At 39.8% G+C, this 19175-nt stretch overlaps 1 protein-coding gene across 1 annotated transcript in view; it reads right to left on the bottom strand.

Annotated features, from left to right (window-relative positions):
• Positions 1-19175, bottom strand: part of GRIA1 (glutamate ionotropic receptor AMPA type subunit 1) — a 348095-nt gene that overhangs the window by 134686 nt on the left and 194234 nt on the right. The window contains exon 5 of the mRNA XM_052642627.1: positions 16264-16317. Coding sequence (XP_052498587.1) covers positions 16264-16317 — 54 coding nt within the window. The remainder of the gene's footprint in view (positions 1-16263; positions 16318-19175) is intronic.

The following is a 19175-nucleotide window of genomic DNA, read 5'->3' as shown; positions in this document are numbered from 1 at the left end:
GAAAGACTAGGAGGGGAAGTGAAGGATGTATTCCAATCCCAGAAGGGCTTTTGTGGTGGTGGGGGGTGGGGATATTTGTTCTTTAAGGTAAGCCAGAACCAACCAATGGACAGAAGTCCTGGGAGTCAGACTTGGGCTAAAATAGTAATGATGACAATCACAGCGCCTCACACGTATTAGGCCTGAACTGTGTAGTAGGCACTATACTGAGAGCTTTATTTGTATGATCTCATGTAATCCTTGGAATTATCCTGTGAAGCAAGTACTTTTATCATTTCCACATGGCAACTTAGAAAACTGAGTCTTAAACGAATGCAGCAGCTTCTGCCCAATATAACATAGCTAGTAAGGGGCAGAGACCACAGTCATAGCAAGTGACAAGACTCTGTGCTTACTTTCTAACCACTGTACATTCTGCCTCCCCATCACTACTCAGTCTGATTCATTTATCTCCTATCCTGCAATGAATGAAGCCCTTGGAATGGCTTGCATCTCTATACTATTAATAAGAAGGAATTAGCAGTAAGGAGACCTGGGTGTTAGTCTCCAACTCTGTTTTAAAATTGGATTATAGTTGCTTTACAATGTTGTGTCAGTTTCTACTGTACAGCAGAGTGAACCAGTCATACATATACATGTATACCCTCTTTTGAGGGTTTTCTTCCCATTTAGGTCACAACAGAGCACCGAATAGAATTGCCTGTACTATGCAGCAGGTTCTCATTAGTTACCTATTTTATACATAGTGGTGTATATATGCCAATCCCAATCTCCCAATCCATTCCTTCCCTCAGCCCCCACCCAGTATCCATACCTTTGTTCTCTACATGTGTCTTTATTTCTCCTTTTCAAATAAGATCATCTATACCATTTTTCCAGCTTCCACATATACCCATTAATATATGATACTTGTTTTTTTCTGACTTACTTCACTCTGTATGACAGTCTCTAGGTTCACCCACGTCTCTGAAAATTTAATGTGTGCTGATTCTTGGGTTGTGAACCTCAAAGTTCTTTATTTCTCTCTCTCAGAGTCTCTATCAGTATCCACAGCACAGTACCTGGAGCAGGTGGATGGCTTAATTCACACCAAGGAGTGAAGCAATAAACAATAATGTCTTCACTCATCCTTCTCATGGTTTTCTTGTAAGTTTCCAACCTTCATCTCTCACCCTTGAAACTTACATCTTATGGACCAAAGAGTTTTGTTATTGACTTTTTTGGGTGATATTGATCCAGGCACTAGATTGTTGATCTGCACAGTGAGGCCCTTGGCTAGATCAGTGAGTGATCTTTCCAGCTGTTGTCCTGGGCTGTAGGCATTTTAGAGTCTCCCATGTTGAATTAGGGGGAAGGGAGAAGAATGGGGTTCTAGATTCCTACCCTTCTTCTACCATCAAAGCAGCTTTGCTTTTTTATCTGTTTCACATACCGGGGTTCTCCCCAAGATTCCATTTGAAAATAGAGCTTTAAACTAAAAGGTTTGGAAACTTCTGAGCCAGTTGATTTTTCTCTTAAGGGCTTTTCAGCTTTGATCTACAATTCTGTGATCACACAGGTGTGTGCACATGAATATGGAGATACGCGAGTTCATGGAATATTCCTGAGATGAGAACTTTGTTCTGTCCTCAAATAACCATGTCTCTGCATACAGTGTTCAGATTTTCCTATTTTAGCCACTTTAACCGACTGGAACTTGAATGTGTTCTCGCCCTATATAATCCCTCATAGCACAGGCTTATCTGGTTCCTGCCAAGTCAATAAGACTTTGCAGCTGTGCTTAAAACAGCTAAAACATCATTTGAATTGGAAAAAAGAAAAAAGCCTCTAGTGTTAACTCTTATCCAAGTACATTTGAAAGAAGAGGGGCTGGCACCTGTATACTTCGATACCTTCAAACGCACAATCAGACATATCCCCCAAACACAAGTCCGCTGTTGACAGATTATTTTAAAAGGTGGTTGGGATCTCACAGTCTGGGGGTTTAGGATAAAATGCTGACACTTTGTGGCAGAAAGTCAGGAGGCCCCTAGACTAGGCTGTCAAAGCATGGTTAAAGAAGTATAGTATCTAGCTTGGTATTGGTTGGTCTTCCAAAATCTCCCTTAATGTTAACTTTGTTCTGTCTGCAGTCAGGGGTGCCACCTGGCCATGGGCACCTCAGAACAAGAGCCAAAGACCAATTAAAAAGTCAGCCTAAGGATTATGCCCACCTGTTGCTGTTATTCAGTCTCTAAGTCATGTCTGACTCTTTGCAACCCCATGGACTGCAGCATGGCAGGTTCCTCTGTCCCCCGCTATTTTCTAGAGTTTGTTCAAATTTATTCCCATCAGGTCGGTGATGCTATCTGATAATCTCATCCTCTGCCACCCACTTCTCTTCTTGCCCTCAATCCTTCCCAGCATCAGAGTCTTTTCCAGTAAGTTGGCTCTTCGCATTGGGTGACCAAAGTATTGGAGCTTCAACTTCAGCAACAGTCCTTCCAGTGAATATTCAGGGTTGATTTCCTTTAGGATTGACTGGTTTGTTCTCATTGTAGTCCAAGGGACTTTCAAGAGTCTTCTCCAACACTACAGTTCAAAAGCATCAATTCTTCAGCGCTCAGCCTTTTTGTAGTTCAGCTCTCACATCTGTACCTGAGTACTGGATAAACCATAGCTTGACCATATGGAATTCTGCTGGCAAAGTGATGGCTCTGCTTTTTAATATGCCATCTAGGCCCATGAAGGGGATTATGGCTGGAGTTCCTGGCAGACTTGAAATCAACAATGTCTCCATTTCATATGATCAAAACCTTTCTGTCTAAGAAGGATCAGCCTACTTTTTAAATAAAACACCAGCTTAAGCATTCTCAGGGGCTCCCAAAGAGTAGGCACCCTCTGAATGCTTGGTGAAAAAGGAATGAAAACTCAAACATAGCATTAAATTTGAAACCTAGCAGGATGGAGAAAGGAATATTCTAGTTCATTCATTCATTCATTCATCTGTATCTAATATTGCCAAGCACATATGGGACAAAAGGATGCAGCAGAGAATAAGATACACTTGATCCTTGTTTTTGTTACTTAAAGTTTAGTGAGAAAGACCAGTATTACCCATGTATTAATAGAGCAAAATAAATAGGACAAAACCTGGCCCTGGAACTCAGGGAAGGCTTCCCAGTGGAAACACAGAAGCTGAAAGAATAGGAGGATTTGGTTGGGTGAAGAGTGCAAGGAAGAACCTTCTAATCAGAAGACACACAGGCTTGGAGATTCTAAGTTAGAGTGACTGAGGGCGGTGAATCAGAGGAATTGCATGTAGCATCAGGAGGGACAGACCCCTTAAGTGCCAGTTTTGGCAGTAGGTTAGGGTAATGTACAGCTCGGAAGGTTCGGTCCTCGCTTCCCTACTTGTCCCTCTTTTTAAAAATTTGTATTTATTTTGTGATTTTTCTCTGGCATTGTTTACAAACTTTACTTATGTGTTCTGGCTGAAAGACAAAGCCAAGTTGTTTCCAGGACAAAAGTGAAGCCACATGCTCCCTAGTGCTGCTGGTATGAGCCTTGTGCAGTGGAAGATGTGCTCGGTTCATGTTTGATGTTCCTTTGGTGGGCTGTTAGAACCATGCCCTGTGAGAAGGCACTGGGGGGATGCGAAGATGAGGGGCATCCAGGCTAGAGGAGCAAATGCCAGGAGCAAGCAGGGTAGGTGGTTCCAAATACACGATTCCCTATCAGTGGGTGTTATTCGAGCAGGAACCAGATGGATGTGCTTCTGTTAACGACATTGTAGAGGAGTCTGGCCTTTTATGGGAAGTGGTTTAGCTGCCCTCTGAGTCATTTGCATATTCATAGCTGTACTTATAGTCTACCATTGATCTCTGCTTCTTTTAGGAAGACGCAAGGAATTTGCCTCTAAGTTCATGTGGTAAATGGATACCAGCATTGTTTATTTCCTGAGAAGTCATTTCACTCACTCATTCATTCATTCAGTAACTTTTTAAAGCACACCATTACATGAAGCTCATTTTGCCTGGTAAACTGGAAATTCATCAATGAGAAAGGCAAATTCCTTCCTCCAGGAGCTTACAGACAAACAGAGAGGAAGGTATTATATTATTGTATTTCTATTATTATTATTTTACCATAATTATTATATTATTATAATATAATGTAATTATATAATATATTTATATCATATAAGTATAATATTATATTATCAATTATTATTATTATTATAATTACCACTATTATTATAGTGGTGGATGAGATTTAGTCTAGAAGGGGGTTGAGGGACCTCAAGGATGGTATCCTGTTCCCAGATACTGTGTTTTCTTCCCCGCCCCGCCAAATGATAATGATGATGGTGATTACAATGATTATGATGGTGGTAATTGTTAACATTCATTGAGTGCTTTTGGGGGGCCAACTATAACTATGAACATTTATAAAGTTATTATTTCATTTAATTCAAATGATAGCCCATGTGGAGGTAGATGATGCTACATTCCTTTTTTTTTTTTTTTCTGCAGAATAGGCAGTGGAAGCTCAGAGAGTGTAGGTTATTTTACTAACTCCACACGGCTAATAAATATGAAGCCAGAATTCAAACCCAGGTCTGTCTGACCCAGAGCCACTCTCCCCAACTACTGCACTACCTTCCTAACCAAAGAAATGACACAGAAACCAAACGTGAACATGTATTAAGATGATGTGGGCAGAAGAAAGCAGCCATGCTTGGCCTTATAGAAAGCGTAGATAGATTTCTCTGCACAGGGGAGCAAGGAGATGAAAGAGCACCTCCTCAGGACTCATACAGCAGAGAGACAGCAGCGTGGAGCTGAATCTTGGATGAGCTGTCACATGGACCAGAGCTACTTCTAACTCTAACATTTCATAGGAAGTCATCTGCAACCACGTGGTGGGAAATGTCTGACACCCTGGTCCCCAGATACCCCAATAAGGCATGGAATGACCTGTCCTCAGTTTGTGTTTCCCTCAGCTTTTATGCACTAGAAATTGCAATCGGTATCCATGGGAGGTTGGTTGAGGAACCCCTGAAGACACCAAAATCTGCAGATTCTCAAATCCCTTAAATAAAATGTAATATTTGCATATAACCTGCACATATATGTGCATTCTCCTGAATACTTTAAGCCATCTCTAGGTTACTTATAATACCTGATAAAATGTAAATGCTATGTCACTAGCTGGAAATACCATATAAATGCCAGGTAGATATTTGCCAATATATAGCACATGCAAGTTTTGGATTTTGGAAACTTTAGGATTTTTTTTGAAATATTTTTGACCTGTGGTGGGTTGAATCCATGGATATAGAACCCACTGATGTGAAGGACCAACTGTATAATTATAATAAAATTCCATCAGTGTCCAGTGGAAAATGAAATGGGGATTTGAGAGCTTGAGTCTGAATTCCAGGTCTATTGCTGCAATTGTAGCAAGATTTAAACTCAAGCCCTCTAGTCAAGAGCCCATCCTCCCACTGCACCTGACCCCCCTCCTCATGCTCAGCAGTCATATGGAACAGTGTAGGAACATGAATTTGGGAGTTCTGTAGTCCTGGAGGGGAAGCCTGGCTCCATGACTTTATCAGTTTAGTAGCTGGGAAACTGGCTCCCTGACTTTATAAATTTAGTGACTAGAAAGCTTATTTTCTAAACCTTGGTTTCTTCATTTGATAAATGGGGTTTTTTATCAACCTCGAGGACTATTATGAAGATTTAATAGTTATCACTTATAGTGTTTAGACTGTAGCAATCACTCAGTGAATAGCTGAGTTATCACTGTTGTTATTATTGTTGTAGTTATTTATTAGGGCTGTAAGGCAGTCTAGTTCAGTGGCCCCAGTGGTTTGGCATAAGTTTAGCCTGGTCATCCTATTCTTAGGATCACATCACTTGGTTTTCGTCAGGTTCCTGAGAGCCAAACTCCAATGACCAGTAGTGCTTGCCTTCCTCCTCTGTAGCTCAATCATGTAACATCTTGGAGCCTCAGTTCTCTTTTCTGTAAAATGGGGGTGATTCTACCTTGCTTATTTCATAAGGGTACTGGCGGGATGTGATGTATGCTGAAATGTCACATTAGTATAAAAATGAGAGGAATTGCTGTTATTGTTATGAATGCCTTGAAAGGTGAAAGTGAAGTTGCTCAGGCATGTCCGACTGTTTGCGACGTTATGGACTGTAGCCTACCAGGCTCCTCCGTCCATGGAATTTTCCAGGCAAGAGTACTGGAGTGGGTTGCCATTTCCTTCTCCAGGGGATCTTCCTGACCCAGGGATCACACCTGGGTCTCCCTCATTGCTGTCAGACACTTTACCATCTGAGCCACCTGGGAAGCCCATGAATGCCCTAGGCAGCACCAAATGCTCCACACTGAAAGACAACCAATACCTTCAGTCTTTCAGTGCTTCTCAAACTGGGATCTGGTGGACCCTTTATAAATTTTCAGGGGTATGCTAGTTCTCTGCAAGAATTTTTAAATGTTGTGCTTATTTATTTCAATGAAACTCAAATCATCAATATTAGTTATCTGATCATTTGTCTCATGCTGTGAGTACTCTTGTTTGCAGTCCCAGTGGACTGAAAAATTTCATCATTAGCTCAGTGTTTCCCAAACTGTCTGTGCAGATGCATTCTAGGGGTTCACATATCTTTCTTTAGAGAAACACTAGTTTGTTCTAAGATTTGCTGCTGATGCATTATAGAGATAAGAGCTAGCTATAACTGGAGAGTTCTGGCTGGTAACTGTCTGCTTTGATCACAGTCTCAGAGTAGTGAGTGAAAGCTGAGTCAGGGCTGGGTTTGGAGGAGGACTGACAGCCAGACAGGAGAGCTTGGTCCTCCAGGGGATTTCAGGACCCAGGAGCTTCTTTAAGTAGTAACGGTACAGTTCACCAATTGCTATGGCAACCCACTCCAGTATTTTTGCCTGGGAAATCCCATGGACAAAGGAGCCTGGCAGGCTACAGTCCATAGTGTTGCAAAGAGTTGAACACGACTGAGCGACTGAGTATGCACTCAAGTTCACTTTATGGACATCCCAACACTCTGGAAATATAAATATACATCTATCCTATCACATATAAAATAAGAATGCATATATCAGCATATATATGCATGGGCATATACATGCATATATACATATGGATACAACATGTGAGTATGTTCAGATGGGCACATTTACTATATGAAGCAAGGATTCCCTACTGTGTAGAGCAATTTAACTTTTTCTAGGCATGGTGGCATTCAGCAACATGCTGGCCTTCCCCAGTGAATTCTATGAGCATATAGAATAGGAACTATTATTCTCAGTGAGGGAACTGAATGCTGGTGAATTGCCCAAATCACAAGCTAGCTGAGGATAGTGTCTGGACAAAAAGCAGGGTTTTTCTTTCTTTGTTTTTTTAATGACTCCCTGTTATAAAGCTCTCCTCCCTGACCCAGGATTCTCCCTCCGTCTTCTCTTCCAGTAGCCCTCCAAACCCAGAAAAGCATCCCTCCAAAGTGACCTGTTACAGGAACGCTGTTGGCTTCTTTGAAGCTCACACAGTCTGACAGGGATGGAAAGAACCTTGAAATAAAAAGTAGCTCCCTCCTTTGTTAAACCTTTCAAAAGCTCCCTTAGTTTCTAACTCTATAATTACACCCTAATCACAAGCATGCTGAAGGAGGGGGTCAGTTCCATGCAGCAGTGGGCTAATTATGTGGCAGAATTTCTAAAAATTATCATCTTATAAATTGCATGATTCCTCTGAAGGGGGAAGAAAAACACACACACCACATACTCCACTATATTTCAAACTGAATTAATTAGTAATTTGAAGCCCAATTATCAACTAATCTATTGGAACATGCAAGTCTTTTGTATTTGGATGGTATATGCAATTTGCATCCTATTAGCTGGCAGTTGTAAGAATTTGAGAGCTCATTAGGTCAGAGGAGAAAAAAAAAAATGCAGATCAGAAGGCTACAGACACCCAAAGGGCTGACTTGGTGATGCTGTGACTAAGGGGTCACTTGGCAACAGATGGAGGCTGGCAATGTAATTACCTGAGGTCTTTGGGTGGCTTTGAGGTCATTGATGTGTAATTTCTAACTTATCCTGGAGAGATGATTATGTATGCCCCAAGCCTTGTTCTGTGTATTCTCAAGCAGCAGGGTGCCCACATGATCTATGCTGAGAGATGTCCTGATATAGTAGAAAAGGCATAGGCCTGCTAACGCTGGTGCCAGGCCTGGCTCTATCACTGACTTCTGTGAGCCTGGCCAAGTCATACCCCGTTGCTGGTTTGACCATAAGCAAATGTTTCCCTGTAAGCAAATGAAACTTAGATAGAGCTGACTTCCAAAGTCCCTTCTAGGACTAAGGATCTGAGTGAGATTCAAGAGATGTCAAGAGTTTTTTTCATCACAAAGTCAACAATTTAATCCTTGCAAATGATTTTTGAGGATGCAACTCTTGGTTCCCTGAAAAGTGTCTGGACAGTTATCATCCATTTAAAAGGCAAGTATCTCTGAGAAAAGTAACATATTTATTTAATAACCAGACTTTAATAAATTTAACAAGTCCTTATTTCTAGTCCTGACCATGAAATACCAAGACAGCCAAGGCTAGGAAGTTTCCAAGGGGAAAGACAAGACGGTTCAGGGAGGAATATGTCTGAGGCTGGAGATCAGTCAGAAAGAGAGGCAGAGCTTAAGAATTAGGCAAGATATTTTGGTCCCACTTTTTAGTCCTACCACTTTGACCTTTACTATACCCAGACCCTGTGCCTTTGTTCTGTTAGTGATCCTTATTCTAAAGATAAATAGGAAAATATCAATCTCTTATTCAATTAATATTGCAGGAATAATTACCACAAATAACATGGCTAAAACTGAGTGATATAATTTGTTATGGGCAAAAAGCTAAAATATCACATCTAAAAGGAAACACAGAAAATCATAAAGAAGGTAAGGATAATAAGCAAACTTTGTAGAAAAAGCTATCATTAAGGAAATCTGACATGCTCAAACTGCCACATGGCAAAATTTGTTATTTATTAAAAATTTGCTGGGAGATACAACCACTTTACAAAATAGTTTTGGCATTCCTTAAAATATCAACCATAGAGTTACCATGTATCCCGGTGATTTCACTCCTAGGTTTGTGCTCAAGAGAAAAACTTGTATACAAATGTTTGTAGAAGCAGAATTCATAATAGTCAAAAAGTGAAAACAACTCAAGTGTCCATCAAGTGGTATGTGGATACACAAAATGGGATACATCCATATAATGGTATGTTACTTGGCAATAAAAAGGAATGAAGAACTGATACATGGAACCAACATAGATGAATGTTGAAAACATGCTAAGTGAAAGAAGCCAGTCAGAAAGGACCAGATATTCTGTGATTCCAATATCTAGAATAGGCAAGTCCATAGAGATAGAAAGTAGATTACTAGAGGAATTGGGGGGAAAATGGGGAGTAACTGCTAATGTGTATGGGGTTTCTTTTGGGGGATGATGGAGATGTTTAATAATGAGATTGTGGTGATGTTTCATAATTCTGTGGATGTACATAAGAGAATTGAGTTGTGTGCTTTAAATGGATGAGCTTTATATCATGTGGATTACATCTTAATAACTCTCTTTAAAAATAAGACAAATGCAAAGTAAAATTAAGTTTGACTTTGGGGGAAAACACCAAAACACTGGGAGACTTCTGCAGGTCTGCTGGCCCTCTTATCGTGGTATTTATGCCAGCTTGGACACTTTGTGCCTGTTCCTGCTTCAGAGAATCAGGGTTTGTGGTGTGAACCTCTCTGGGTGTCCCTCAATGTGGAGAAACTTTTCATCTTTAACCTAGATATTTTATCATTGGTGCTGTATAGATGGAGAAGTCTTGAGGCTACTGTAAAAATAAAACTGAAAACCAGAAGCAAGAGGCTTAAGTCCAAATCCTGAGAACATCAGAGAACTCCTGAATCCAGGGAACATTAATCAATAGGAGCTCATCAAACGCCTCCATACCTACACTGAAACCAAGCACCACCCAAGGGCCAACAAGTTCCAGAGCAAGACATACCACGCAAATTCTCCAGCAACACAGGAACACACCCCTGAGCTTCAGTATACAGGCCACTCAAAGTTACTACAAACCATTGATGTCTCATAACCCATTACTGGTCACTCCATTGCACTCCAGAGAGAAGAAATCCAGCTCCACCCACCAGAACTCCAACACAAGCCTCCCTAACCAGGAAACCTTGACAAGCCACTGATACAACCCCACCCACAGTGAGGAAGCTCCACAATAAAGAGAACTCCACAAATTCCCAGAATATAGAAAGGCCAGCCCAAACACAGCAATATAACCAAGATGAAGAGACAGAGGAATACTCAGCAGGTAAAGGAACAGGAGAGTTGCCCACCCAACCAAACAAAAGAGGAAGAGGTAGGGAATCTACCTGAGAAAGAATTCTGAATATTGATAGTGAAAATGATCCAAAATCTTGAAATAAAAATGGAATCACAGATAAATAGCCTGGAGACAAGGAATGAGAAAATGCAAGAAAGTTTTAACAAGGACCTAGAAGAAATAAAAAAGAGTCAATATATAATGAATAATGCAATAAATGAGATCAGAAACACTCTGGAGGCAACAAATAGCAGAATAACAGAGGCAGAAGATAGGAATAGTGAAATAGAAGATAGAATGGTAGAAATGAATGAATCAGAGAGGAAAAAAGAAAAACGAATTAAAAGAAATGAGGACAATCTCAGAGACCTCCAGGACAATATGAAATGCTCCAACATTCGAATTATAGGAGTCCCAGAAGAAGAAGACAAAAAGAAAGACCATGAGAAAATCCTTGAGGAGATAATCGTTGAAAACTTCCCTAAAATGGGGAAGGAAATCATCACCCACGTCCAAGAAACCCAGAGAGTTCCAAATAGGATAAACCCAAGGCAAAACACCCCAAGACACATATTAATCAAATTAACAAAGACCAAACACAAAGAACAAATATTAAAAGCAGCAAGGGAAAAACAACAAATAACACACAAGGGGATTCCCATAAGGATAACAGCTGATCTTTCAATAGAAACTCTTCAAGCCAGGAGGGAATGGCAAGACATACTGAAAGTGATGAAAGAAAATAACCTACAGCCCAGATTACTGTACCCAGCAAGGATCTCATTCAAATATGAAGGAGAAATCAAAAGCTTTACAGACAAGCAAAAGCTGAGAGAATTCAGCACCACCAAACCAGCTCTCCAACAAATGCTAAAGGATATTCTCTGGACAGGAAACACAAACAGGGTGTATAAACCCGAACCCAAAACAATAAAGTAAACGGCAATGGGATCATACTTATCAATAATTACCTTAAATGTAAATGGGTTGAATGCCCCAACCAAAAGGCAAAGACTGGCTGAATGGATACAAAAACAAGACCCATATATATGCTGCCTACAAGAGACCCACCTCAAAACAAGGGACACATACAGACTGAAAGTGAAGGGCTGGAAAAAGATATTCCATGCAAATAGAGAACAAAAGAAAGCAGGAGTGGTAATACTCATATCCGATAAAATAGACTTTAAAACAAAGGTTGTGAAAAGAGACAAAGAAGGCCACCTCATAATGATCAAAGGATCAATCCAAGAAGAAGATATAGCAATTATAAATGTATATGCACCCAACATAGGAGCAGCGCAATATGTAAGACAAATGCTAACAAGTATGAAAGGGGAAATTAACAATAACACAATAATAGTGGGAGACTTTAATACCCCACTCACACCTATGGACAGATCAAATAAACAGAAAATCAACAAAGAAATGCAAACTTTAAATGATACAATAGACCAGTTAGACCTAATTGATATCTATAGGACATTTCACCCCAAAACAATGAATTTCACCTTTTTCTCAAGTGCTCACGGAACCTTCTCCAGGATAGAGCACATCCTGGGCCATAAATCTAACCTTGATAAATTCAAAAAAATCGAAATCATTCCAAGCATCTTTTCTGACCATAATGCATTAAGATTAGATCTCAATTACAGGAGAAAAACTATTAAAAATTCCAGAATATGGAGGCTGAACAACACACTTCTGAATAACCAACAAATCACAGAAGAAATCAAAAAAGAAATCATAATATGCATAGAAGCAAATGAAAATGAAAACATAACAACCCCAAACCTGTGGGACACTATAAAAGCAGTGCTAAGAGAAAAGTTCATAGCAATACAGGCATACCTCAAGAAACAAGAAAAAAGTCAAATAAATAACCTAACTCTATACCTAAAGCAACTAGAAAAGGAAGAAATGGAGAACCCCAGAGTTAGTAGAAGGAAAGAAATCTTAAAAATTAGGGCAGAAATAAATGCAAAAGAAACAAAAGAGACCATAGCAAAAATCAACAAAGCCAAAAGCTGGTTCTTTGAAAGGATAAATAAAATTGACAAACCATTAGCCAGACTCATCAAGAAACAAAGAGAGAAAAATCAAATCAATAAAATTAGAAATGAAAATGGAGAGATCACAACAGACAACACAGAAATACAAAGGATCATAAGAGACTACTATCAGCAATTATATGCCAATAAAATGGACAATGTGGAAGAAATGGACAAATTCTTAGAAAAGTACAACTTTCCAAAACTGAACCAGGAAGAAATAGAAAATCTTAACAGACCCATCACAAGCACGGAAATTGAAACTGTAATCAGAAATCTTCCAGCAAAAAAAAAGCCCAGGTCCAGACGGCTTCACAGCTGAATTCTACCAAAAATTCAGAGAAGAGCTAACACCTATCCTACTCACACTCTTCCAGAAAGTTGCAGAGGAAGGTAAACTTCCAAACTCATTCTATGAGGCCACCATCACCCTAATACCAAAACCTGACAAAGATGCTACAAAAAAAGAAAACTACAGGCCAATATCACTGATGAACATAGATGCAAAAATCCTCAACAAAATTCTAGCAATCAGAATCCAACAACACATTAAAAAGATCATACACCATGACCAAGTGGGCTTTATCCCAGGGATGCAAGGATTCTTCAATATCCGCAAATCAATCAGTGTAATTCATCACATTAACAAATTGAAAAATAAAAGCCATATGATTATCTCAATAGATGTAGAGAAGGCCTTTGACAAAATTCAACATGCATTTATGATAAAAACTCTCCAGAAAGCAGGAATAGAAGGAACATACCTCAACATAATAAAAGCTATATATGACAAACCCACAGCAAACATTATCCTCAATGGTGAAAAATTGAAAGCATTTCCCCTAATGTCAGGAACAAGACAAGGGTGTCCACTTTCACCGCTACTATTCAACATAGTTCTGGAAGTTTTGGCCACAGCAATCAGAGCAGAAAAAGAAATAAAAGGAGTCCAAATTGGAAAAGAAGAAGTAAAACTCTCACTGTTTGCAGATGACATGATCCTCTACATAGAAAACCCTAAAGACTCCACCAGAAAATTACTAGAGCTAATCAATGAATATAGTAAAGTTGCAGGATATAAAATCAACACACAGAAATCCCTTGCATTCCTATACACTAATAATGAGAAAGTAGAAAAAGAAATTAAGGAAACAATTCCATTCACCATTGCAACGAAAAGAATAAAATACTTAGGAATATATCTACCTAAAGAAACAAAAGACCTATATATAGAAAACTATAAAACACTGATGAAAGAAATCAAAGAGGACACTAATAGATGGAGAAATATACCATGTTCATGGATTGGAAGAATCAATAGAGTGGAAATGAGTATACTACCCAAAGCAATCTACAGATTCAAAGCAATCCCTATCAAGCTGCCAGCGGTGTTTTTCACAGAACTAGAACAAAAAAGATTTGTATGGAAATACAAAAAACCTCAAATAGCCAAAGCAATCTTGAGAAAGAAGAATGGAACTGGAGGAATCAACTTGCCTGACTTCAGGCTCTACTACAAAGCCACAGTCATGAAGACAGTATGGTACTGGCACAAAGACAGACATATAGATCAATGGAACAAATAGAAAGCCCAGAGATAAATCCACACACATATGGACACCTTATCTTTGACAAAGGAGGCAAGAATATACAATGGAGTAAAGACAATCTCTTTAACAAGTGGTGCTCGGAAAACTGGTCAACCACTTGTAAAAGAATGAAATTAGATCACTTTCTAACACACACAAAAATAAACTCAAAATGGATTAAAGATCTAAATCTAAGACCAGAAACTATAAAACTCCTAGAGGAGAACATAGGCATAACACTCTCCAACATAAATCACAGAAGGATCCTCTATGATCCACCCCCCAGAATTCTGGAAATAAAAGCAAAAATAAACAAATGGGATCTAATTAAAATTAAAAGCTTCTGCACAACAAAGGAAACTATAAGCAAGGTGAAAAGACAGCCTTCTGAATTGGAGAAAATAAGAGCAAATGAAGCAATGGACAAACAACTAATCTCAAAAATATACAAGCAACTTATGCAGCTCAATTCCCGAAAAATAAATGACCCAATCAAAAAATGGGCCAAAGAACTAAATAGACATTTCTCCAAAGAAGACATATGGATGGCTAACAAACACATGAAAAGATGCTCAACATCACTCATTATTAGAGAAGTGCAAATCAAGACCACAATGAGGTACCAATTCACACCAGTCAGAATGGCTGCGATCCAAAAGTCTGCAAGCAATAAATGCTGGAGAGGGTGTGGAGAAACGGGAACCCTCTTGTACTGTTGGTGGGAATGCAAACTAGTACAGCCACTATGGAGAACAGTGTGGAGATTCCTTAAAAAATTGCAAATAGAGCTGCCTTATGACCCAGTAATCCCATTGCTGGGCATACACACCAAGGAAACCAGAATTGAAAGAGACACATGTACCCCAATGTTCATCACGGCACTGTTTATAATAGCCAGGACATGGAAACAACCTAGATGTCCATCAGCAGATGAATGGATAAGAAAGCTGTGGTACATATACACAATGGAGTATTACTCAGCCATTCAAAAGAATACATTTGAATCAGTTCTAATGAGATGGATGAAACTGGAGCCGATTATACAGAGTGAAGTAAGCCAGAAAGAAAAACACCAATACAGTATCCTAACACATATATATGGAATTTAGAAAGATGGTAATGATGACCCTGTATGCAAGACAGCAAAAGAGACACAGATGTGTAGAGTGGACTTTTGGACTCAGAGGGAGAGGGAGAGGGTGGGATGATTTGGGAGAATGGCATTGAAACATGTATACTATCATGTAAGAAATGAATCACCAGTCTATGTTTGATACAGGATACAGGATGCTTGGGGCTGGTGCATGGGGATGATCCAGAGAGATGATATGGGGTGGGAGGTGAGAGGGGGGTTCATGTTTGGGAACTCATGTACACCCGTGGTGGATTCATGTCAATGTATGGCAAAACCAATACAGTATTGTAAACTAAAGTAAAAATAAAAATTAAAAAATAAATAAATAAAAAGATAAGTTATTAAAAAAAAAAAACCCAAAACAATGAAAGTTTCAAACCTCATAATTTAAAAAGGTAGATGAGAAAACATGACCCAGGACTTGCCAAAATAGACTTGCCAAAATGATGGCCACAAAGAAAATTCATAATGGTACATGTCACTAGGAATAATTTAATGTGTACCAAAAATTATCTTATGAGTCAAGTCTTCATACCCTGAAAAATAATTGCACCCAATAAAAATAACTGTAGTACATAAAATGAAAGTAAAGATTTTCTTTAAAAAACAGCTTATCTATGCCACATAAAAAAGAGAATAAAAACTAAATTGTCATAATATTGTTCATGCCATAAACCTGTTTCTGGTTAGAGACTTGTCAGTGCTAGTATTCTTATGATTTAAACATTTGTATTTATAAACAGTAAACTATCATTGATGTCAAAACAGAGAATCAAAACCAGTGAGGTTAAAGCATCTTGTATCCATTCAAAGATGTGGTGATTTTGTTGTTATTGCCAAGTGGCAGAATCGATTAAAGCTGGAATTGTGATGACTAATAAAGGCCTGTCCACCAGCGTGATCTCTTACAAGGAAGCTTAGAGAGTCACCTTAAGTGTGCTGTGGGTTTTGCAGGGGCACAACTGAAGCTCGAAATTGCCAGTCCCACTCATGCAGTTCCCACCAGCCAGGGACCACAGTAGCAAGCCAGGCCCCAAACATGGCTCCATCAGTTGAGGGCTTGCAGTGTTGTCTACTCACCAGATTTGCAAGAATATAGTGGTAGCCAATGCCATTCTTCTCCAGCTTTACAATCTATAAAATACAACCCAGGGGATACATGCATTAATCATACTGACAATTAAAGCTACACCTGAAATAATAATAGCAATGAACATTGAGTACTGATTGCCCTGTCCTATCCTAAGTATTCGAGCTATAATATCACAACCACCCAATGATGGTGGCATTGCTGATACCCTTGATTTTACAGATAGGGATGGAGGCTTAGAGAAGTTAAATAAGCTTCCTGAGGTTACCTGGATATTAAGTGCAGATACAAGATTTGAAATCATTTTTGCCTGATTGCAGAGATGGAGTAGTGTTATCACAACCCCAAGGTCCTGGCTAAACTGCTCACTTCTTTCCTTCTTCCATAAAGCCTTCTCCATTCATGGAGATTCTTTCTATACACAGTGAGAATCTTCTGTTGTATTGGATGTAACAATATCTGCTGCTTGGGTGGACAGAGAAGTGGATGCATGGTCAAATGGGTAGTTGGATGATTGCACCCCAGTTCTTAAACTTCACATCCTTACATGGATCACATTCAGATACAGTTCCTTCTTTGTGCCTTCTTCCCTAAACCAGTTGGGTATTCAGACATTTCTGAGCAACTTCCAGTTTGAGTGCAAGCCGGAAGCTGGGAGGGAATGTCAGGGTCACCTGATCCCCCGCTCACTGTACAGATGGGAAGTCACTCCCCAGAGTTGGGGCATGATATATCAGATCCCTCAGCAGTATGGTAGCAGTGTCAGGACATTGCATTGTGTGGCGTGCATGCTCAGTCGTGTCCAACTCTTTGCGACCCCATGGACTATAGCCCACCAGGCTCCTCTGTCCATGGATTTCCTAGGCAAGAGTGCTGGAGCAGGTCGCCATCCCCACTTCTGCAGGGGATCTTTCTGAACCAAGGATTGAACCTGCGTCTCCTGCCTTGGCAGGTGGATTCTTTACCACTGCGCCACCTGGAAATCTCTAGTGTTAGAACAGGGACCTGGCTATTGTGAGCCTTTCCATATGATGCCTGAATTAAGAGCCAGGGTCTCCAAACACCCCTCCATCTTACATGCACAGGCTGTCTCTAATCATCCTAGGCAGGAAAATATCTGTAGAAAGAACTACCCAGAGATTTGCCTGGGCATCCAGATGCACTACCCAGCTGGGAACAGCTAAGACTTTGGACCTTGGTTTAGCTCCAGCTCAGCCAGCAAGGTAACTTGATCTGTTTCTTTTTTAATCATCAAAATGAAGTTGGTACAGCCTGCTCAGTGCCCCTCCCCCTGCACTGTAACAAGGAGGCATAAAACATAGGAGAAGCATTTGGACTTCTTCTCTAACTGAATAAATTTTCAAGGTTATTAACAGCCGCATTCAGATATCTACTTAATTGGATGTATGTGATAGCAGCTCACTTTTTTTTATGGCGAGAATAATTAAATGCGAGTGCATACAATGAATGCCCTGAAATAGTGGCTAGCATGTGAAATTCCAGACCATGGAGCTCAAAGACTATTGGGATGATAGTTTTATTAATAATTCTTCATTGCTTTTTCATTTTCTTGTCAAATGGCATGCTGTGCTTTCAACAATGAGATACCATTATCAGAAACCTATTCAGCTTCAAATTAACACAAAACAGCAAACAAAAGACAGATTGAAACCCACTGCCTCAGGGCAATGGATAAGAATAGTCTCTGGAGGATGAAATTACAGATTGAAACATAAGAAACAATAATGAATGATTTTTGACCAATAAAGATTAGTAATTTCATATAGTTGAACTTAAACACCAACCTTCCCACCCATCTACTCACCTACCCACCTGATGACCTCCTTTCCCTTTTACAAATAATAAGTGCTTACTATCTACCAAGCACTGTGCTGAGAATATAGTGGAAAATGAAAAAGCATGGTGCTTGCTCTGCTGGAGGTCACAGTTTACTGGGAGAAGAGCAATACTAAACAGATAGAGATAAAAGGTTACTCACTGAGAAAGTTAATACAAAGGTAATGTACACTTGCAGTCCACTGCCTCACTGACCCCATCTCTTCAAAGCTCGTTTTCACTGGATTGCCTTAATTCACAGTCTTTGTGTCTGGCATGCCCTTTCCCATTCTCTTTGATTATTCGTAACCTTTATGGCTAAGCTCTAATCCCAACTGCTCTGTAAAGCCTCTATGATTAATTAATTCACTCAACAAATATGTATTGAACGTGGACCATATGTCAAGCCCTATGCTATGTACTAGGGAGAAGCTATGAACAAGTGAGGCAAGGTCCCCAGGCCCTCATTGAGCTGAGCTGACAATTTAGCAGGGAGCCAGATAGTAAATATATAAACAGATAAATAAACAAGATTTCAGCAGGTGAAAAGCACTTTGAAGACAATAAGAGTGAATGGATGGGCTGGTCCCGGTCTCCCTCATCCATCTTTGACTCCTTCTGAACTTATGACTGTCTTACATAGTTAAGTGCCATATACTGATTAAGTATTATAATCTAATGAATTCCCTGCCAGTGCAAGAGATGCAAGAGATGCAGTTTTGATCCCTGGGTTGGAAAGATTCCTTGGAGTAGGAAATGGCAATCTGCTTTGGTGTTCTTGCCTGGAAAATTCCATGGGTAGAAGGTCCTGGTGGGCTACAGTACCTAGGGCCCCAGAGAGTCAGACACGACTGACCAACTCTGAATACACACACACACACAGACACACACAGACACACACACACACACACACACACTATTTTGATAACCCTGTTCCTTGCTCACAGACCTTCACTGGCTCTCCACTGTTTATAAAATAACCCCCAGACTCTTTGGAATGGTTTCCAAAGATTATTGTCTTCCAGTAAGCAATTGACATCCTCCACTTGGCCTCTTAAGCCCTCTG

This window comes from Budorcas taxicolor, chromosome 7 (genome assembly GCF_023091745.1).
Source record: "Budorcas taxicolor isolate Tak-1 chromosome 7, Takin1.1, whole genome shotgun sequence".
In the NCBI taxonomy this organism is placed as follows: domain Eukaryota; kingdom Metazoa; phylum Chordata; class Mammalia; order Artiodactyla; family Bovidae; genus Budorcas; species Budorcas taxicolor.
The sequence above is the reverse complement of the archived record's forward strand: the minus strand, read 5'-3'. Positions and strand labels throughout refer to the sequence as shown.